This window comes from Papaver somniferum, unplaced genomic scaffold (genome assembly GCF_003573695.1).
Source record: "Papaver somniferum cultivar HN1 unplaced genomic scaffold, ASM357369v1 unplaced-scaffold_107, whole genome shotgun sequence".
NCBI lineage: Eukaryota > Viridiplantae > Streptophyta > Magnoliopsida > Ranunculales > Papaveraceae > Papaver > Papaver somniferum.
The window spans coordinates 6,681,355-6,703,665 of NW_020619603.1; the positions used below are offsets into that span (position 1 = coordinate 6,681,355).

At 36.8% G+C, this 22,311-nt stretch overlaps 2 protein-coding genes and 2 long non-coding RNA genes across 8 annotated transcripts in view; 1 reads left to right on the top strand and 3 right to left on the bottom strand.

The window, feature by feature from the left end:
- LOC113327721 lies at positions 1-1,723 on the bottom strand. 2 transcript variants are annotated; one of them, XR_003349162.1, is made up of 5 exons: positions 1,642-1,723; positions 1,286-1,432; positions 1,062-1,137; positions 582-641; positions 1-431 (listed from the first exon to the last, which is right to left on the bottom strand). It is a non-coding gene; the product is annotated as an uncharacterized LOC113327721 (long non-coding RNA). The 2 variants fall into 2 exon arrangements; XR_003349161.1 differs by having other exon boundaries at positions 1,062-1,151.
- Positions 1,724-1,905: 182 nt separating this feature from the next.
- LOC113327722 lies at positions 1,906-2,766 on the bottom strand. The gene is made up of 3 exons (XR_003349163.1): positions 2,643-2,766; positions 2,246-2,352; positions 1,906-2,064 (listed from the first exon to the last, which is right to left on the bottom strand). It is a non-coding gene; the product is annotated as an uncharacterized LOC113327722 (long non-coding RNA).
- A 10,260-nt stretch (positions 2,767-13,026) lies between these two features.
- Positions 13,027-18,721, top strand: LOC113328144 (inter alpha-trypsin inhibitor, heavy chain 4-like). Its single transcript, XM_026575230.1, has 13 exons — positions 13,027-13,526; positions 14,795-14,947; positions 15,063-15,275; positions 15,360-15,449; positions 15,584-15,700; positions 15,809-16,078; positions 16,226-16,388; positions 16,542-16,619; positions 16,794-16,894; positions 17,053-17,223; positions 17,388-17,462; positions 17,792-17,899; positions 18,158-18,721. The coding sequence occupies exons 1-13, from the start codon at positions 13,137-13,139 to the stop codon at positions 18,482-18,484; spliced, it is 2,256 nt and encodes a 751-aa protein (XP_026431015.1). The 5' UTR covers positions 13,027-13,136; the 3' UTR covers positions 18,485-18,721.
- A 107-nt stretch (positions 18,722-18,828) lies between these two features.
- The window catches only part of LOC113328145 (protein LAZ1 homolog 2-like), a 6,057-nt gene continuing 2,574 nt past the window's right edge, over positions 18,829-22,311 (bottom strand). For 2 of the 4 annotated variants that reach the window (XM_026575232.1, XM_026575231.1), the window contains 9 exons: positions 21,501-21,571; positions 20,772-20,949; positions 20,634-20,690; positions 20,441-20,549; positions 20,151-20,335; positions 19,972-20,060; positions 19,629-19,878; positions 19,300-19,533; positions 18,829-19,220 (listed from right to left, as the gene is read on the bottom strand). In XM_026575232.1, the coding sequence (XP_026431017.1) occupies positions 19,002-19,220; positions 19,300-19,533; positions 19,629-19,878; positions 19,972-20,060; positions 20,151-20,335; positions 20,441-20,549; positions 20,634-20,690; positions 20,772-20,949; positions 21,501-21,571 (1,392 nt within the window). In that variant the 3' untranslated portion in view covers positions 18,829-19,001. Of the gene's footprint in view, positions 19,221-19,299; positions 19,534-19,628; positions 19,879-19,971; positions 20,061-20,150; positions 20,336-20,440; positions 20,550-20,633; positions 20,691-20,771; positions 20,950-21,094; positions 21,154-21,500; positions 21,595-22,311 lie in introns of those variants that run through there. The other 2 variants (XM_026575234.1, XM_026575233.1) reach the window with 2 other exon arrangements.

The following is a 22,311-nucleotide window of genomic DNA, read 5'->3' on the forward strand; positions in this document are numbered from 1 at the left end:
TTAAAAAAATCGACAAAATGTTAGTTAAAAAAATCAAAAGTTGATAACTACAGGTCCCATTAATGCCCAATAGGGTCACAGTTTCCAGGAACTCCATTTGGGTGTCTTACATATAAGTTGTGTTGGAATTTAATGAACCCGCGTCTTTAATGTTGTCGACTGGATTTTGTCCAGTATATAAGCGTAATGTAAAGACCGCCAGCGTTAATCTCCCAGCCTCTGCTGCATCATCTGTTGGTTCTTCATACACTAAATATTCGTTTGGGTCGTCGTCATCAGCAATACAAATTGGTAATGGATCATTGCGTTCCCGGTACTCATCATATGCCACATAAACCCAAAATTCTTGATTCCCAATGCACCAAAATTGAGAAGCTTGAAACCAGCCAAACCATAAACTGTTTGCTACTAAATCTAGTCCCCCAGTTTTTCTAAATCAAACCAAACCAAAAATACTTGTATTCAGGAATATCTCAAAGCAGAAGTTTAGTATTTTAAACTGCCGTAGTAAAGTCCAGTTTGAAAATCAAATTGGTATAGTCTAGCTTAGACGATAAGTCTTAGACACAGTTCCCAATTACCTGCATTGAAAGTGATAAAGCCCTCAACCATCAATTTCTTTTCCACCTCATACACATTCACTGGTTGATTTCAAAGAAGATATTAGAGCAAATAATAACCAATGTGCACAAATTGAAAACCATAAACTGCAAATAAGACAAAGATATTTCATAGAATCACTATCAGCTTTCTTTCCATTTCAAGTATCCCGTTTAAGAATAAGATGTTCAAACTGCAAAGAACTATAACCATGCAGTTTCAAGGAAAGTTCTGCACGAACATGTTAACATATACTGTGTACAAAGTAGTGGGTTCAAAGGTATACTATCACGATAAGTTGATACGTACCAACACAAAATACTTTTGTGCTAACATGCTCAGCCGCTTTAATATCTAGTGCAGGAAATGTTGTTGCAGTGCGTATCAGGCAAAACAATTAACATTTTCTATTAATTGAGCGGGTAGTGGTCGAAACCAATTCAAATTCGATTAGCCATTACCATATCAAGTATCAACATCATCGCATGTGGGATACGTTTTGATTGCTGCAGTTTTTCCTACCATCCCTCCAGGCTCCTGTACGAAACCACCTTCATAGTCAATAATAAGAACACAGTAGTAAGTTCGTAATAATTATAGAATAATCTGCTCCTTTGGTCATAAAAAAAATCGTATTTATAGATCCATGTATTCGTATACTGATTATAGGTATAAGAATATATACTTTGCTGTAGTCTGTGAGCTCGCAACTGCACATAGAATGGCTTATGGAGCTGTAGTCTGTGAGCTTGCAACTGCACATAGAATCGCTTATGGAGAAAAAGTGAAAGGCATAGCTTCCTAGGAAGTCTGTACACAACTAAATTTGGCCCTGTTACCAGAAAAATTATAATAAGAAAGCTTTAAACCTTCGAAAATTCAATACACCTTGAAAGGCTACTGTATCTTCTTCTTTTTCACATATATGGCCTGAATAGCCCATATGTGCTTTGAACCAAGAAAGGCTTAAAAGTCATTTAATTAAATTAATTGAAGTAAAACTCAAGAAACGGCAGTATATTATTAAGAGAATTGGCAAACCTGGTACATCAGTGAGTGATCTCAGATGCCAAGCAGACGTATATGTCTATAAAAAGAAGACATCTACCTGATGGTAGCTGAGGTGTCTTCCTCTTAGTGGATGAACAAAAAAAGTCAGTAATCAAGCTACAGAATAGCCATATGTCTATATGGCTTAGAAGACTAAACAATGATGTCCAATGGGTTATTAAAGGCAACAATAACCCTAGTTACCGTTACAGGCTTCTCAAATGTTTTTCCAAGGTTATAATGCGTATACCTGTCAATCAAAACCATTAGTAGTCTGTCTGGAAAACTCTCAGCTTCTCCCATGTTTTCCCAAGGTTGTTGTAGATATCAGCTACACAATTTCCTGCATAACCTTAAGCTTGCTTGTCACAAATAGTACCTTCAGGCTTCAGCTTTGCAATGCAACAAAAAAATCTGTAATCAAAATAAAACCAATGACCAAAGTGATGAGAAGAAGAAACGATAGCAAGATTCGATTCACATAATCCAGACACCGCAATTTATACCAACCAAATACATGTGTACATCAATTAAGAAACCCATAAATTCAAATTATTTATCAATCAAAGAAAAAGAAAAAAAATAAGTATCTCACAGAATTGTGAGATAGGCAAAAAGTGTAGGATCACCATGCTCACTGCCTTGATGTACCCAGCTTCTTCCACATATGTCATTCTTCTCGGATCCAAAACGTGCAAAAATCTGAAGAAGAAAAAAACCCATCATCAATTGACAAACGATAAATAAGAAAAAAAAGAATCAAAAGTAAGAAAAACCTAATTTTTTTAATCTGAAGAAGATAAGAAGACTGAAAAGATCAAGAGATCAGAGTCTTAAAAATCAAAACAAAGTTTCGGATTGATTCCTTCAAACCTTAACTTCAGTTTCAGTTACTCTTCTCTTCAATGAAACCGTGAAAAGTGTAAGACGCAGAAAAACTTACAGGACATACAAAAGGGTTAGGATCGATTAAAAGAAAGAAAAAAACTTACAGGTTGATCTCTTGAATAAAATCGCACCTGCATATAAAACGAAGAGAGGCAGAGTTAAGTTTTAGGGATTTAGTTTGCTGCAGTTTTCTCTTCTCGGTGTGTTTATGCCGTTTTTGCGAGAACCGAGAAGAAGAAAGGACGGAGAAGAAAAGAGATGGGATGAATGAACCATCACGATGGAGAAAGAATTTTTGTTTTTGTGTTGAATAGAGGAGAAATCTGCATCGAAATAGAATGTAACAGGGGGTTAGTCCTCGAGTGATTTCGGGGGAGTTGAGTGTATTTTAAATCTTGGGGATTTTGAGAGAGTTTGAGAGAGTGTAGGGAGTTTGAGATAGTTTGTTGTTTTTGAGTTCAGGGAGTCTGGGAAAGTGTAGGGAGTTTGAGAGAGTTTATTAGAGGGAGTTTGGGAGAGTTCATTCCTAAACTACCTTCTTCATCCTGCTACAAGTATACATAAGATAGAAGAATGAAAAACTTGTCTTCCTAACAATGTTACTGTTACCACACACATTGAACTGCAGGTCACTAGAAAATGGCTTAGTATAGTTCAAGATACATCCTCCTAACTTCGTGTATAACCTATCCATTACCACTCGTATACGAATAACTACTACTGTTCTCCACATGCTAATTCTGTTAAAACATGTGTACTGTGTTTTTCTGACTGCCACTTTATATATTTCGGTTACTCAAAACAAAAACTATTACATAATCTCATCTGAAGTAGCTAGCCAGTGCACATAGATATCTCTTCTTCGCATATAGAATAAAAGTTGCGTTAACAACCCATATTAGTAGATAGATGGTCGACTGTATGCACATTTTACAATCTGGAGAGATACCTCTTTAGTACCTTGACTAAGTATGTAATTATCTATATGTAAATGCTTGTTTGAGAATAAATACAACTGACAGTTATGCTTTTAATGCTTTTAACTTGTAAGTAAATGGAACATGGATAAAAACAAATAAGTGCACAGAGCTTAGGATATTTTCTAAAGGCGTTGTTGCGTTAAGTCTAGTGTTAGCATTTCATTTTTATAAATCCACAAAATTGCGTGAATGCCCTGCTGCGAGTTTGCAATATGTGCAAGTGTAGCGGCATAAGTTCTGAAGTTGTGAATTCACCATACAGTTAAAGATGAGAATGCGAGCTATACGTTGATATAATCTACCAAAATAAGTGCAAGGGAGGAAGTGGTAATTTTTTTTTTCTTTTTTTTCCGATCAATTACAGTGGTCATCTCAACTATTTGGATGATTATATTTTCGCACTGAAACTGTATTCTGATGCTTACAGGGGGAACGAGGCTCTTATCTCAACATTTCTTCTAAGTTGCATAAGTATTGTACACCAAAGATTGACCCGCCTTGCATACTGCATCGGGAAAGTGCCTATATAGAAATTGTCAAGGCTTCCAATGTGCAGGTTACACTTACAAATCTTTGCAAACAAATGATGCCCAAATGATTACCAATACAAACACAGATGTCCAACAATCTATAATTCCCACTTTCTCTCCAAAATTATGTCCATATCCAGGACAATATATTAGTCTGATGTGGAACTTGAGGATACCGCCAATGTGCATGTTACATTTACAACTCTTTAGATGGAGAAGAAAGACCAGAAATTATTGTCGAATTAAACTAATCAAGCCACATACTCACTTGTATGTGCATAAGAAATTTTCGTGGTGTAGCTAAGCACATCGTCACACGCAACACACGTCAATATCACTTTATACAAAACAATCACTACTAACCCAGAATATCCTATCAAAACTTCTACTGTTAGACTATCCCTAATAATCATGGAAAAAAATAATCAAAAGAGATTTTTATTCATCAGAGAACTGCACCAATACAACATGTACACAGAGCTAGTTATCTAGTATATAACGGTAACCACAATAAAAAAACCCATCAAATCATGGCGATCATAGAAGAAGAAAAAAAGATGAAAACCATACCTGAAGGTGAAGAAGCAATTCCTTTTCTCCTATGTTTTTCTCTTTTCAAACTCCCTCCAAATCTCTACTGTTTTGAGAGTTGTGTATAGGCAAAAATACACTATCAACTCTCAAGAACTCCCCAAAACAACCAAATCCCTAGCATTCTAGGGTTTTACCACTAACAGGGAGTTCAAGAGTTTTTGTCAAACTCCCCCACGACTAACAGGTGTTTTCTAGGGAGTTCGGGAGACTCTTCTAAACTCTCCCACGACTAACGGGGATTTTGAGAGACTTCTTCTGAACTCCCCCACGACTGACGGGTAAAAATCCAACTACACCCAACTCCCCCAACTCCCTTGAGGACTAACATCCTATAAGAAGAATTAATCCTAACCTCTGGAGTTGAGAATGGGGAACATTCAAAAAGAAAGCATATCTTTTTTTTTTATATTTTGTGAGAGAAAAAGAAGAATCGGTTTTTAGAGTTTTGTATGTTTTTTTTTGGGTTTTATGTTTTGTGCCGGAAATTTGTGTGGAATTTCTCTTTTTTTTTTGAGGAAAAGAGAAACGGAGCAATTCTGTGAGAGAGTGACGGTCACCGTTCAACGTGAAGCCTAAAGGAGCTTAGGATTTTAAAGGAGTTAGATAATTAACATAGGAAACTAAAACTGAGATAAGATTTGTACCTGTTTTTTAACACGATCCGAAGCGGGATTCGAACCTCTGACCTAACAACTCGAGAGTTCGACCCTGTCTAACTGAGCTAGCCCCAGTTGGTTTTATAGGATCTGTTCCTTGAACTATACATGAAAATGAAATTGGTGTAATTCCTATTTGTGTACTTCACATTGACGACTTTAAAAGTGCATAAGAAATACTACTTGTCTGCTTCCGACAACGAGCGGTATCATAAGAAAAATTACCCTCATTATAAAGAACATCATTTATGTATATCCTCCCAAAGATTTGCCCTCATGCACATGCATTAGTCTTACTGGAAATTGTTTCTCTTTATTGTTCTGCAAAGTGAGACAAACGAACCCTATCAAACCCTTTAAGTAAGAAAAGTAGTCTAAAACTAGACATGGTGTATAAGCAAGATTATCTCCACTGATGAGGTTAAGAGTGGTATTCACAGGTGTTTCCTAACAGCAATCATCCATGGAATAACTGGAATCAATCGTGGGCATATAGTCTTGTGGATGATGAACATCTTACTAAACACTTTCTTTGCATTACCGAAACTAAAATTTTAGTTATACAAATGAAAAAGTCGTTGCACCCGTGTGAGTGGGGATTGACTTACAAAACCGGAAAACATAAATAGATCCAAAAAAACACAACTTTATCTCTACAGGGGAGTTATTTGTTGTAAAAACAAGGAAGCAACAAGGGGCTACTTCACTAAATCAGCAAAAGTCCACGACCTTAATGTTGGACACAATATTAATTAATTATCATTTTAAAATTGGTTCAGGAATATAATGGTCAGCATGGGAATAAGTTCCGAGCTGGAACTCGTCCATTTGGTCCAGGCCAAATTTTACCCGTCTACTATTTACAAATTTTTGTCCATTTGGCCCATTTTATCTTTGCTATTCCAAATGCCAAACTGCCAGACGAGATCCTAACTGCATTTCCATAAAATCACAACTGTCTCGACGAGCTTCTGGGTGAACTCGTCTCTCCGAGAGTAAAAGACTCATTTCAGCATGGATCCAGACCGAAAATCTCCGCGACTACATTCCATATACTTAGACATAACCAGAGGATATGCAGAAACTCGGACTCCTAAATTCTACCCACTCAAAAGCTAACAGAAAAGAGATTATAACATATCTTCCACTATTGATCAAAAAATTGAAATAAAATCATCCACCAACTCCACTCAATCTTAATACAGGAGTAAATATACTGGTTTTTCTATTTTTACATGTCATCTAAAGTGTGCGAATCTAATTTTATTTGAGATAGCATGCAACTTTTTTTACTCGTCTACGTCAGTGTGTCTTCGTTATCCACTTCGCCATCTCCACGTAATAGATTGGAGTAACGCAGTAAGTAGTTGTTGCTTTTCCACTATTATAATTTCGTGCACAATCATTTAAACAAAATGTGTGAGTCTCGTGTTATGATTTAATTGGTTGTTTAGAAGAGAGGCTCTGGCGGAGGCAGCCGGAAGCAAGGGTGTTCTGCAGCATGCACCTCAGGCTAAGCTAACTCCCAAGCCTAAATTTTTAGAGAATGTGGACTGGAAAACCCACTTAAGCATACATAGTATTTTGCTCCATCATTGTCTAGCTCCGTCCCGCTCTGCCCTCCCTCTGGAAAGGGAAAAATAATAATCCTACAATGTGTTTTTGTTCTTATTTATTTGTTGGCGAAGTTCTGTTATTGGTTTCCTTATGGGGTTTAGATTTTTCTTGAGTACTCTTTGCAAGATGAAAAAATATTGCGCAAACTGTTCTGGTTTAACAAGAGCTTCTCTTCTTCAAGAAGAACAACATCCAGAATTGTTGGATTTAAATCCTAACCCGTTCCTTGTATGTGCCTTCGGAAGAAGAATTTGATACCATCGACGTTATCTTGATGTTTTTGTTCTCAATTATGTATTGTTTCGCTCTTTGTAATTGGCTTTTAAGTTTTGTATTTATTTTGATGTTCTTTCTGTTGAAAGCCACCGGGTAATTAACCTTTTGATATGAATAAATGGGTCAGTTTTAAGGGTGCATAGGAACTATCCCGGAACCGGTGAAATCGTACCTGATTTTGTCCCGAATCGAGGAAGAGGGTACAAATACCGGTCCAGAAATAGGAACCGGGACTAGGGAGGTATAGGTACTCGTCCCTTCTCATATCCCGTGCCGAACTGTACCGATCATTTGTAATCGTTAGATTTATATCTAATCTAACGGTGGTAGATATCTAGTATATATAGGAATGAAGTTAGGGTTAGAAACAAAAGTGGTTCATTTTCTTTTTCCTTCTTCTTCTTTGCCGCTCTCATGTCCTGAGTCTCCTCCTCCATCACTGTGTTCATAAGAACACACGTTAAACACCACCAAATCCATCACTGTTTATTCGATTAATTCAATAAGTTAACAAGAAGTCTACAACAGGTAACCGAAATTTCTTTGATTATGATTATTATTGTGAATCAGTGATGTTTTTTTTTCTTTCTAATTTTCATTTTGATTATTATCTTCCTTTTGCGTGTGTGTTCAGTTAAATTTAGACTGAGGAGTGAATTGGGTACCCGAAATCTCGATCTATTAGTTCTGAATCTTCTGATTCCTTAATCATTTGATTAGGTAAGATGCAATCTAGATCTGTCATATGTATCATTTAATTTAAGCTTCATTAGTTTGATTATAAGTTTATAACATAATGATTTGCATGACCAATTCTAGGGTTTTGGAATTTTCTGCTATGTCTCTGCACCCTTAATCTCAAATTCTCAGCCAAAGGTAAATCATTTATTTCTTCCTCTGTTTATTTATTGGACTGTATATATTAGATGGGTTTCTAATGATCAACTTTGTGGAGATACTTATGTTTGAAACATACTAGAAATGATGGAGTTTATGTATGTTTCCTGTTGATGGAGTTTTTGGGTCTAGTCTAGGAGTTAGTTAGGGTCTCCAGTCTGCTATATGCTTGTTGATGGAGTTTTTGCAGAAAGAAGCTATAATGGAATCTAATTTCTGATTCATGAATACAATGATTAAAATACATGTTTCTTCTTTCTTTTGTTATATGTCAAATGTAAAGTTAATTACTGTACTGTTAAGCAAAATAAAGTAATTCAAAGGTTAATCATCCCATTAAACTGGGTATAATTTGTTTAACTAAAATACTACTTGAGGTGCTGATTTTGCAATTTTGTTTTCTACTACAACTTGAATCCGTTTCAGAGTACAACAAGTAATCTATTATTGTTGGAACTAGAATTCTGAATCCGATTATAGTATCACAAGTCATCCGAAAACCAAGCCTATATAAAATTATAAATACCTGCTGGCATATGCTTAATCTCCACACATAATCTCATCCCTTTTCTTTATGCTGCCATTTGATATGCAGAGAACATGCTTAGAATACATGTTTAATTTCTGATTCATGTAGTCAATTGAATCTTAAAATGTATGTAGTCATTTGAATCTTAGGATACACTTAAAGAGCACTATCTATTTACTTGTGTTTGGTAGTATTAGACATAAACTAATAGTTACTAACTGCTATTACTTGTTTTTGTAGCGTTACTTGGTCCTATCAACAATAATGCCACCATAAGTGCTGCTGCCATGGAAATGGAATAGAAGATCAAGACACAAGTCTTTGTATTTGTCATTGCCAGTTTGCCACCACTGTCCAATCATTCTGTCATTGCCACTGCTACTTGATAATGCCACCACCAGTGCATTGTAGTTAAGAATTAAGACTATTGCGTGTGTTTGTGTGCTACTGCTACTTTTTCTTTTTTCATATTTTCAAGACTTTGGTTGTTTGGAATTTTGGTTTGCTAATATTATTGTTACGTGTTAATTGTTAAATTTGTTCTCTGATTGAGATATTGGTTAATATATTGAAAAACAGGTAAAACAGGTACTCAATTTGTCTGTAAAAATGACAGGAAAATCTGTCTTTGAATTCTGACAGAAAGTACCGATTGGTACCGGAACCGTACCTGGTACCGTACGTCTACCGAATGATACCGGAACCGAGATACAAGGTACATGTCCAAAATTTTGAAACCGAACCTAGGGAGGTACATGTACTCGGTCTGGGCAGGAACCGAGCCGAACCGTACCGTATGCACCCTTAGTCAGTTTGATATCAAAAAAGATGTAAGGATACAAAGAAAAATTAATTGGTCGTTTTATCACTTATCATGGGGTGATTAACATGGGGTGTATTGTATGACAGTCCATGGGCCCTCAGAACAAACTGTTCGTGGTTGACCCACTGGATTAGGGCTGTTAACGGGTACCGGTACCATCTGGATATCACTGGACTCGAAATCGAACTCAATTTTATAATTCGGCCTCAAAACTGGTACCATCTAGGGGTGTAAATATTACCCGAAAAAACTCAGCCTGCCCGTACCCGCCCGATCCCGCCTGTACCTGAAATTGCCCAAAGCCTGTTATGGCCCGTTGCGGGCTACCCGACCCGGCCTGGTTAGTGTGAACGGGCGGGCTCAGGCTTTCTCCAAATTTTTTCTACCCGGCCTGGTGCCCGCCCAAATTACTTGACCCATTACCCGTTCTATCTGCCCGCCCAAACTACTTGACCCATTACCCGTCCTATCTTCCCGACCCAAGTGCCTGGTCATTATTTCGATATACCCGAGAATATCTTCAATTGAATCTTCCACAATTCCATTCTTCCCTAAAACTAGCCAAAACAAAAGAAGGAAACAAGTTTATCTTTCTTTCCATATCTTTGGAGAAAATCAGAAAAGATTTCATCTTATCAATCTGCAGAAATTCTACCCAAACTTGTGGCAATTCTACCCAGAATTTTAGGAAGTTAGATTTCTTTATAAGCCAGTATGATTTTCTCTTTATCTCTGACGGGTTTCAACAAGAGAAGAATTTTCATCAGTCAAAAATCAAAAAAAAAAAAAAAAAATTGATCGGTGAATCGGAGGTGTCTGTGGCTGTAAGTATTTTCTTAAAACTTAATTTATATCTATCGAAGTTATGTTATCAATTTAATTTTTTAATTTCTAGTAATAAGTTTGAAGTATGATTATTGAGATTCTGAGAAATGAATTTCATGCTTATCAACTGTTTGTAGAGTTGTCTAAAACAAGTAATATACTGTCCTCTAGATTCTGAGGAATACAGTTAGATCTTTATGGTTTAATATAATTGCATGTTATACTGTCCTCTAGATTCTGAGAAATACAGTTAGATCTGTATGGTTTAATATAGAGTAATCAATAGTTGTATTCACATCTTAGTTTAATAAGTTAGATCTCAAAAGCACAAGCTTTTTCAGATGCACACAGTAACTAATTAGTTATATCTCAAAAGTACAAGTTTTTTACATATACTTAACTATCTATGTTATGTTGTTAGCAGGAACATACAACATGGATACTACTGAAGTTCAAATGGATTCTCAAGGAGATAATGAGACTAACTTGAACGGTGATGTTGCTGCCTCCACAAATCCATCAACTATAACCACAGATGAAGGGAAGCAAAAAGAATCTAGGCTGAGATCAAAGGTGTGGGGTGATTACGAACGCTTTACAATGGCAGATCCAGAAAACCCTACCAAAGTCTTAAAGAGAGCACGTTGCAAACTATGCAGCATTGATTTTTCTGGGGATCCTGGTGCAGGCACATCACATCTTAGTAGACATACCATAAGCTGTCAGAAAAAGCAAAAAACTGATTCCGAGCAGACCTTAATAGCCAGGGATGGGGAAGGTAATATCATTTCTTTTCAGTTTAGTCAAGCTAGAGCAAGAAAGAATATCATTAAACTTATTATCTTGCGTGAAGTCCCTTTCCAATTCATTGAAGATAAATTTTTTGCATGGTGTATCAACGACAGCTTTCATCCTAGTTTTGTTAGTTTTAGTCGAACTACTGCTCGAAATGATATCTTGAAGTTTTTTAGAGAAGGCAAAGAAAATTTGAAAAAAGTTCTTTTGGAAAATTCAGGAAAAATTTCTTTGACTTCAGATATTTCTTTGAATCTTAGGATACACTTAAAGAGCACTATCTATTTACTTGTGTTTGGCAGTATTAGACATAAACTAATAGTTACTAACTGCTATTACTTGTTTTTGTAGCGTTACTTGGTCCTATCAACAATAATGCCACCATAAGTGCTGCTGCCATGGAAATGGAATAGAAGATCAAGACACAATTCTTTGTATTTGTCATTGCCAGTTTGCCACCACTGTCCAATCATTCTGTCATTGCCACTGCTACTTGATAATGCCACCACCAGTGCATTGTAGTTAAGAATTAAGACTATTGCTTGTGTTTGTGTGCTACTGCTACTTTTTCTTTTTTCATATTTTCAAGACTTTGGTTGTTTGGAATTTTGGTTTGCTAATATTATTGTTACGTGTTAATTGTTAAATTTGTTCTCTGATTGAGATATTGGTTAATATATTGAAAAACAGGTAAAACAGGTACTCAATTTGTCTGTAAAAATGACAGGAAAATCTGTCTTTGAATTCTGACAGAAAGTACCGATTGGTACCGGAACCGTACCTGGTACCGTACGTCTACCGAATGGTACCGGAACCGAGATACACGGTACATGTCCAAAATTTTGAAACCGAACCTAGGGAGGTACATGTACTCGGTCTGGGCAAGAACCGAGCCGAACCGTACCGAATGCACCCTTAGTCAGTTTGATATCAAAAAAGATGTAAGGATACAAAGAAAAATTAATTGGTCGTTTTATCACTTATCATGGGGTGATTAACATGGGGTGTATTGTATGACAGTCCATGGGCCCTCAGAACAAACTGTTCGTGGCTGACCCACTGGATTAGGGATGTTAACGGGTACCGGTACCATCTGGATATCACTGGACTCGAAATCGAACTCAATTTCATAATTCGTCCTCAAAACTGGTACCATCCGGATAACTACTCAGGGTAACAATCAGTTACAAGTACACATCAAATGCTAAAAATTGTCGGGTCTTTTTGTAAAAGTTTAAGAACACATTAACCATCGGTATCCCTAACTATATATTATAATTTTTGGCAAGAACATCTTTTTCTTTGGTACGATGTACACATAGACATATTAGTCTGGCCACCATGCTGATCTAATTTATCATCCCAACAACAAATTCAACCCTAATTTATAACCTTTTGTTTTTTACTTTTTACCCAACTAAATTGCTTGAATCTAACTCATTATATCTAAACAGAGCCATATGTTGAAACAAACCTTAGGAAAACAAAAAATCACAACGATCTAACATCTTACACAACCGAACTATATGTTAAATCAAACTCATAGCCTGACTACTAGGTTGTTTGTTTTTAAATGACTCAACAAACTAGTCTGGATCTGAGTCATTTAGATTTGACTGGAAATTATTAACTCGCATAGTTTTAAAAAGCTTTCAAATTCATGTACTCGGCGAAGTAAATACAAAACGACATTCCTAGTCGGAGTCCGACATCACAACAACAATAAAAAAACAATCGGACACACAACTCACTCAATGGAATCAGATGACTCAGATTACGAATCAGATTACAAACAAGCTTTTAAACTTTTCACTTGATCATGCCCCCATCAAGAAAGACAAAACAAAAGTAAAAAGTCGGTCACATTGTATTCAACGAACTTTCCTTCACAATCACCGTCCCTTTCTCCCTCCCTTTTTCGCTTTCCAAAATAATCTCAATATATTTTATTCAATAAAAGTCTCTCCCATTTCCCTTACACCGCACTATTCGGATTCCCCAAATCCGAATCCCCATTTCTCCCCCAAATTCCCCCACGAACCCTAAATAATTTCCAATCATCAAAATTCATTATTCATGGCGGAAGAATTCGTGAAATCAGTAGAAGATGGAATCAAACTCTCTAAACGAATCTATTTCGGCAAAGACAGAAATGTTACACCGCCGAGAGCAATATCAATTCTATCGGAAAAACAACAACAATATTTGCCGGCATCTCCGATGATGTATGGTGTAATTTCTGATCCATCGATTGTTGATAATCCTGATATACCTAGTTATCAACCGCATGTACATGGGAGATGTGATCCGCCGGCTTTGATTCCGTTACAGATGAATAGTATTGAAATGGAGGTGAATGTGTGGTTGGATACTGTTTTTGTAAGTATGGTTGGATCTTGGCGTGTTCATTGTGTGATGGGGAGTCGGAGTTGTGATTGTCGGATTGCTATTCCTATGGGAAATCAGGTATGTATATGTCTGAAATTTTCAATTTTTTTTTTCTGGTGTGAAATTGTGATTGTTGGAGCTGAATGATGTTTGGGGGTTTCTTCATTTTTGTGTTTTTTGTTAATAATTTGTTCATGGTGTTGTTTAATGTGAAATTCTAAGCTGATAAATTCGAACTAGGTTGCGTATAATTGTAATTTAGGGCATGGAATTGTGATTATTGGAGCTAATCATGGTTTGGGGGTGTTTTGATTTTGTATTCTAATGTAAACTGGAGATGATAAATTCGGAGTGGGTTGCATTTTACTGTAAATTAGGGGCTAAAATTGTGTTTAGTGGAACTGAATTGTGTTTGGGGTTATTGAGAGAGCTTATGAATTGGAAATAGGTTGCGTTTTATTGTAAATTAGGAGGTAGAATTGTGAAGTTGTGATTATTGGAGCTGAATCGTGTTTGGGAGCTGAATAATTTGAGTATAATGTTGTTTAATGTGAAAGTGTGGGCTGATAATTTCAACTAGGTTACAGATCATTGTAAATTAGGGCATCAAATTGTGATTATTGGAGCGAAATCTGTTTGGGGGTTTCTTGATTTTGTGGGTTTTGTTTCATCTTTGTTAACTCATTTTGAAATACAGTATAGTGTTTGAACTTATGCTGCATATACGGTTTATTTGTGTTGTTAAAATTAGAGGTTTGGTCATGATGATATATGTAGATAACGAGATGAATCTCTAAAAATAATTGTTTGAATTATTGTTATACACGTATAGTCTGATATCAATGGAGACGGCTCCTATGATTCAGTTGAGGTCTAAATGAAAATGGTAGAGATAAGATCACAAACACAGGATTTCAAATTAACACTTAGTTACCCATTTCCGATGATAGCTGAAGGCCTGGGTTTAGTCTGTATGGTCATATAAAGCTCTAAAACTCAAAAGACTGACACAATAGATCATCTTTATGGAGGCTTAGGTGGAAGTGTTGGAAACAGTAGTTATTAACCTTGCTATTCATACCCTGTTTGCACCAAACTCAACCAATATTGGGAAAATAAAGGCGCTGAGATTCTAATCACACTGGGTTGTGCCGTAAAGTGGGCCTGCACGTATAAGCTTAACCACTGTGGCCTGTGCTGGTGCAAATATAACAGGGTGTGTGTACCAGTTTGATTTATTGATGTTCAAATTCAACGACCGTTTAAATTTTTATAGTGTCTTGGATACTGCTTTGGCTAGCTTGCTCTTAAGGCATAAGTATATGATTCGGCTAACAGCCTAACAGGGTTCAATTCTAGGTGTTGAGGTTGAAGTCAACAGAAGGTCTTTTCATTCTCAACTGACTTCTGTGGAAGACACTACAGATTGTGTAAAGTTGGCGAAAGTTGAAGATGGTGGCTTTTTGAAACCCAATATATTTACCTTGACGATACCGCAGGTAATGTTTTGATTGATCCAATATTAATTAAGGTTTTGATATCTCCAGAAGTTGTTGTTTTTTTTCTTCTTTGTATTTTCTGAATCATCTACATGTATTGCTCTAAACGTTGAAGATCGATGGAGGGGCAAATATATCTGTCAAAGCAAATTGGTCTCAGAAGTTGGCGTTCGATGCTGGTCAGTTCACTGTGAATATACCATTTAGTTTTCCAGAATATGTAACTCCTGCAGGGAAGAAAATCGCGAAGAGAGAAAAAATAAAATTGAATGTGAATCCTGGTATTGGATCAGAAGTTTTATGCAAGACATCTAGCCATCCTCTGAAGGTGGGTCTTAGCTTTATATTTTGATAAACATTTACATCTGACTGTCAAATTTTATTTTCATAAGATGATTGCACAACATTCCAGGAAATAAGACGCCAAGCAGGAAAATTGGCTTTCTCATATGAAGCAGATGTTCTTACATGGTCAAATATGGAATTTAATTTCTCTTATGCGGTAAGAATCATGATTTGTGAAGGATATCTTGTTACAACTTCGATATAATGTTCGCGGAATTTTCATTCCAATATCAAGAGATTCAAAAGAATCAAAACAATCTTACTCAAACCTTCCTGTCTAAGTGACTGTAGGTTTCTTCAAAAGACATATCTGCTGGGTTGCTGTTGCAATCTCCACCTGTTGATGATTTAGATCAGAGAGAGATGTTCTGCATCCATCTTCATCCCGGCAATCATCAGACTAGAAAGGTGCAATTCATTAATTCAGTCTGCGTGTTTTGTTGTAATGTTACGAGGTTCTGCACTTAGTCTATAGTTTCATTGAATTACCTTGTCTTATTCTATTAAATTTGATAGGTTTTCAGAAGGAAAGTGGTATTTGTTATTGATACAAGTGCGAGTATGAAAGGAAAGCCCCTTGAGGCTGTGAAGAGTGCACTCTCTGCAGCACTCTCTAAGCTTAATCCCGAGGATTCATTCGGCATAATAGCTTTCAATGAAGAGACATATTTATTCTCTTCATCCCTGGTGCCAGCAACAAAGGAAACAATTGAAAATGCCACTCAGTGGATAAGCATTAACTTTATAGCAGAAGGTGGTACAAACATATTGCTTCCCTTAAATCAGGTATTGTTTACATCTGGCCGATTTTTGCATAATTAGACAAGGAAAACACCTCTTTGTAGGTGCTTCCTTTGAGATCTCTTGTCACAGTAGAGTCCTTTAGTGACATCAAAAATTGCAAGCTCTAACTTACCTTTCTGGGGTTTCTAGGCAATAGACATGCTATCCGGTGCTGAATCTTCTGATTCAGTGCCTCTCATTTTTCTTGCAACTGATGGGACTGTGGAAGACGAAAAACATATCTGTGATGTAATGAAAAGTCAAATGAAAAATAAAGGGTCTATGTCTCCGCGTATCTCCACATTTGGGATAGGTAAGCATCTTAGAAGAAGTTGTTGCAACTTCTACGACATTTTCTAACAAGATACTCACTGACATGTCTTCCAGATGTTGATGGAATTTATGATTGGTATGTACTTTCAAAATCCAAAGTTGCTTATTGTGAATAATTTCTTCTTTTTTTCAGGTACATACTGTAATCATTATTTCTTGCAAATGCTGGCACAAATCAGCAGAGGCTATTATTATGCAGCTTATGAAGTAGGTCAGTTATTTACTATGTACCGCGAGATTTGTATTTGTCAAGCTTTATTTTAGTATAAAGCTTTCTGATTGTTACATATACTGTTCATATTACATAGCATCCTATAGAAACATGTTGATGCGATGATGAGTATTTCAGAATTCCAAGCTTACAGTCTTCATTTTGCTTGGTCAGATTCGCTCTATGTCCGGATGCAAAAATTACTTACTGAAGCCTCTTCCATTATATATGTGAATATCACCATCGACAGTTTTGATAATCTTCACGCACTTGAGGTTTGCTCCTCCTGCTTATGAGCTTTGTGGTTACCAATTGTGTACTTCATGTTTGTATTCCGTAGTAAGGAACATCATATATTGATTGGATTTTTACAGAATCATATTATCAGATTTGACTAATTCTATCCAGTTTTCTAACTTATTTATCATCATAGGTTTATCCGTCCCTATTTCCGGACCTGCTATCTGGAATGCCATTAACTGTGTCAGGAAGATACGAAGGGAGGTTTCCCGATTCTGTTAAAATTAAGGGTGTTTTAGCAGATATGAGCAATTACGAAGTAGATTTGAAGCTGCAGCAGGCGAAGGATATACCTCTTGACAGAGTATAATCTCCCTTTCTTGTTTTTCCTTTTATTCTCGTGTTGATAGAGTAGTTTGTATGGTAAGAAATAAGAGTATCTAGGTATTACCTATAGAGGCTACAGTACCTGCAACTAGATCATTGGTACTCCAAATTCTTCTCTCTTAATTGTTGTCTTTTCCGTAGGTATTCGCTAAAAAGCACATTGATGTACTCACTGCTCAAGCTTGGTACACCCAAAGCAAGAAGCTGGAAGAGAAGGTCCGTTACTTAAAACGCCATATTAGCTGTTTTGATTAGAAAATGATAAGAAATGTGACTGTCAAATCTGTCCGTGAATCACATTATGACGACACTATATATGTTTTCTAATTCTAATTTGTATGAATGAAAGAGCATTTGAAAAAATTGTAAGCTTATGTTATTACTCGCAGAGGCTATGGCTGGATCAGTGGAAGAAAAAAATAATGTTATCTTCCAGTATATAATTCATTTCGCGATAATGCTCTTTTATTTCGTGTTAATCTGGTGATTTTCACCTAAAATCCTGTTCATTACCATTCCCTAAACTGTTAATTTGTGTATTGCAGATTGCCAGAATGAGCATACAAACTGGGATTCCATCTGAATATACCCGTATGGTTGTTCTTCAGACCGATGTAGGGAAGAAAGCCTCGGATCCGATTGGTATACAAGAGGTATGCATTAGACTTGACAAAATTGTCTCTGTTTTTTTTCTTCCGGAACTTCTCATCTAGTAGGTAACCCCTCTATTTATTGTTTTAAAAGCACAATTGCACAAACTTCTTTAGAACTTGACTCTAGATTAAACACAGATATCATTTTAAGCCATAGGAACATCGCTTTTTGGGACCCATAAGGCCAACTTGTGTGAATAATTCATATTTCTGTGTATGTTCGTTACCCCCACCTCTGAAATTTTTTATGGAAACTAGGTAAACAAATTGGACTTGCAGAAGATGGTAGACTCTGAAGGCCGAAAAATAATGCTGCTGCAATGCTTGGGAATTGGTTTTGGCAACCTAACAGCCACAACGGAAAGTATACCTCCTGGATGGGGAGAACCTGAGTTACCAGAACCTGTCGCAGATGCATTTGTGAAAGCAGCTTCAAACTGTTGTAGCAGTCTCGCAGATCTGTGCTGTTGCATGAACTGCATCAGGTGTTGTTCCAGTATGAACAACCAATGTGGCATTCTTATTGTACAACTTTGTGGTGGTTTGGCGTGCTTAGGCTGTTTCAGCTGTTGTGGAGATGATTGATGATGATGAAGGCCACAATCAGCGTCACTTTTTGTGATTATATGATTATCCATGTTCCTGATTGTTGTGTGTATATCGATTTTCATATTATTTATCACGGCAGGATGTAACTAAGGTTTCTGTTTGCCGCTCTGTTAATACCTCGGATATACTGAATAGATACAGATACAGTGCCTGAATTGATAACAAATTACAATAGAAACTGTAAAGTTCGGACTTCTGCTCTTCTTGTTTTTGCAAGCAACTTGGTTTTGGTTTTCCTGGTAAATTTACAATGGCTGCTAGGATCGCTTGGGTTTTTACACACAACTGTACATAAAATATGCAAGAAAATCAGGTTTATCTGAGAAATTTCCTATATTACTGACAAATAAATTACTGCTGGATGGCTAACAGGGCGAAGGCACTTTGTTGTCTACTACAATAATCTTACAAATTATCTCTCGCTTGAAATTTTTTTCAGCAAACAGCTAACTACCACCTCAAGCATTCTGTAGCTAGCATATTTTCAATTTTCTCATCTGTCAATTTCGTGGAGAGTGATTATCTTCTCTTCAGATCGTTCCAAGTTGGATCCGTCTCCTGAAATGTTTTCTTCTATTTGTTCAACCTCTACCTTAGGTCCTTCCTTTTCAGAACCTATTGAAATGTGATGAAACTTTTCTTGTATTTTGGTCACTCCCTTCTCTACTGGTTCTATTGCTTGGTTTATTGTCAATACAACATCCTTGACAACCTATTACGAAATTATAAACTAAGAACGATAAATTGAATTTCATCCACACACATGGTAGAGAGATAGAGAGAGTGCTTACATGTTGACCACCTCCAAGCACGATGTCCTGTACGCTCTCTTTAACACTTGTTCCAGGGGCCTCCACCCGAGTTTCCTTTTGTTCAACCACTGCTGGTTTCCCTTTACCATCCTGCTCTACCTTCACTTTGGCTTTGGTTGAAACGGAAGTGATTTTTCCTTGTTCAGAGACTGTCAGGAAACGATACGGTTTGGGCGAGAACACAAAAACATGTGCAACTGCTGCAATAGCCATCTGTGCAAACAATATCAAGATACCAAACATATCCCTTCTATATAAGGAACACGTTGGAAAAAAAAAAAAATTTCCACGTATTTACAACAACTTACTTCTATACATATGAGAAAATCTTGAAGTGCATTTTGAAATTTCCCCTCCTTAGGTAAAACGCCAAGTGCACACAGTATTGAGATACCCATACCTTGCCACCAAGTTGCAAATACAATAGCTTTAAAGCTAATGAACTTGGCAAGTGGTTTTATTGGTTGTAGCTTTTCATGAGTCGCGTTATAGAACTTCACGAGACAGTACAGAGCCCACATCTGACTGAAGTTATATACTAGAGCTATGTAAGGATACCTGCAAAATTCGTCAACCACAGGTTCTGCTTTAACGTACCAATACCCCTAGGACATGTTAGCCTAATAACTATAAGAATTGACTGCTACTTACCCATAGTTCCACTTGAATTCTCCATCTCCATAAACCCCAAAAACCTCTAATATCAATGCCAAGAATGAACAAACTGTCTTCAGAATCATCTGCAAAATCTCAAGGTATCGGATTTCATTAGGATTAGGTCAATACACAAACCGAACAGGAAGGTGAAGAATTATAATTGACTGACTTACATATTGTACAAGACCAAATTTTACAATTGTGTACAAGTTTTCTCCAAGAACTTGTGGTCGGAGGAAAAAGTGTTTGAATGATGGATTTTCTAACGGCTTATTCTGGCTCTCTTCTTCTAGTAATGGTTCAGAGAGTTGTTTTCTTGATTCATATTCAAGGAGTTGTACAACTCTTCGTTCACCACCTACCACATTTATGAATCAATTGCCATTTCCCAACACGAGCAAAAGTGCAAAAAAAAATAAAAAATCTTTCCTCGAGCTGTCAAGGACAAAGATATCGAGCTTACCTAGGCAGGCAACCAAATATCTACCAAAAGAATACAAGGCAAAGGCTTCGTAGCAATTCCTTAAGATGTCACATGCCACAGATAATTTCGGGTTCCACAATGATATAATCTGAAAAGAACCAAATAGGCCTAAGAAGGTGACTAATGTTTACAATCATATTGGTTAAGTTTCAAGACCAGGTGTGACACTTACAGACTCGCAAGCATAAAACGGAACCATGAAAAGCACAGCTACGATCCATTTTTGTTCCTGCAACCGAATTGTAACCAATTAGACACAATCACCAATGAAGTTAACAATGAACTTGGAAAGAGAACACCGTAAACTAACCGGAGGATTAGTATACCACCGGAGATGTTGCAACATGAGTATAATTGAGAGAAACAATGAAACCAAAACAAAGACCCCTCCAATGATTAGTGCTGGCTTATAGAGATCACCGTATGTTCCATCAAAATACGAAGAATTCATCGAAATGCTGCCAATATCTTCTTCTACCATCAAAAACCTACACATTGAGTAACACATAGAATTTTTTACACCTGCAAACTAAGAGAGCTGACTCATTGCTTAATCTTACTCACTAACCCAAACATAGTTCTAGAGCATATACAAGTTGTTTGTTAACTTAAATGGATACTCGAATAACTTACATCTCTGTTTACTTTAAAGCTATTCCAGTGACTCAATGAGGCCTTGTGTCAGGCTCAGGCTAAACTCCAACAAATAATCATAGAGTCAGTCTAACATCTGACTCAAACGATGGTTCAGCCATTCACACATACTGAGCTATATTGAAAACGGGTTCTCATAGATTGCTAAATTCAATCAAAATTTAATATTCAATAGTACAAAACCAAAGACAGTCCAACATCTGAGTCGGACCCAAGTCTGACTCAGAATTCTAAGTCAGACATTTCCATTTTTCTGTGCTATACTGAGAATTGGGTTCTCTAAATTCAATCAAAATTTAACATCACGAACTTCAATTTGAGTCTGACTTACCATCAAAAACAAATTGAATCTGACTCAGAGATAACTATTAGAACTCATACTAACCTGTGATGATAAACTCCACCATTAAAAGGGAACCTCGGATACCTCATCTTCCCCTCTCTGCTACTCAAAATCTGAAAACCCAAAAGATTAAAACCATAACAAATTGAAAAAATTGGATTATTAGATTTTGATTATAACACAAAATTTTGGTTTTTAATCCAATATGCTGACACGACACGGCATGTCAGTCCACGTGGCATCACCACAGCGAAAAAACGTTGTACACGTACTCCACAAATCTCAACCGTTAATCTAAGAACTCCTATAAATAAAGCATCTAATTTCTTCTATATACCACCGATTGAAGGAATCAATAGAAAACCCTAGCTAGTAATTCATTTTTGAAGATGTCAATACCCAAGGCGATGATGCCGATTATACACAAGTATACATCATCGGAAACGATGAAGAATACAGATAAGGCTGAAAATAAGTATCATGATATGCGGCATCGTCATATGCCTCCAGGATTTAAAATTGGGAATCTCAAAACAGAACTTGGGAGAATGGAGAAACTGGATGCTGATCTCAAGGACTATGACCGTGTAGGTGATTTTCGAAAACCGCTTCATGATGCCATTGAAGATGTTAAGCGTCAAATTTTTGACAAGTTTCAGGGCGTCCAAAATATAGAAGCATATAAAGAGGATAGGTTAAGTGATGAAGATTGGGCTAGTGCAATTCTGAAAGAGAGGTCGATTAGCTCAATGGTCGATTACATGTGCGAGTGTTGTTGCATTAGGCCTCAGTTTAGTCTCGCACAATATCGTACGGTCGATCACCCTACGGATCCTGCCCATCCTGCACCCCC

Bases quoted from the DNA above. Each gene is read 5' to 3' on its own strand.
- LOC113328144 (XM_026575230.1), top strand. From the start codon at position 13,137: ATGGCGGAAGAATTCGTGAAATCAGTAGAAGATGGAATCAAACTCTCT. The intron at 16,895-17,052 runs GTTTGCTCCTCC...TTATCATCATAG, and splicing joins ATAATCTTCACGCACTTGAG to GTTTATCCGTCCCTATTTCC. The intron at 17,224-17,387 runs GTATAATCTCCC...TCTTTTCCGTAG, and splicing joins AGGATATACCTCTTGACAGA to GTATTCGCTAAAAAGCACAT.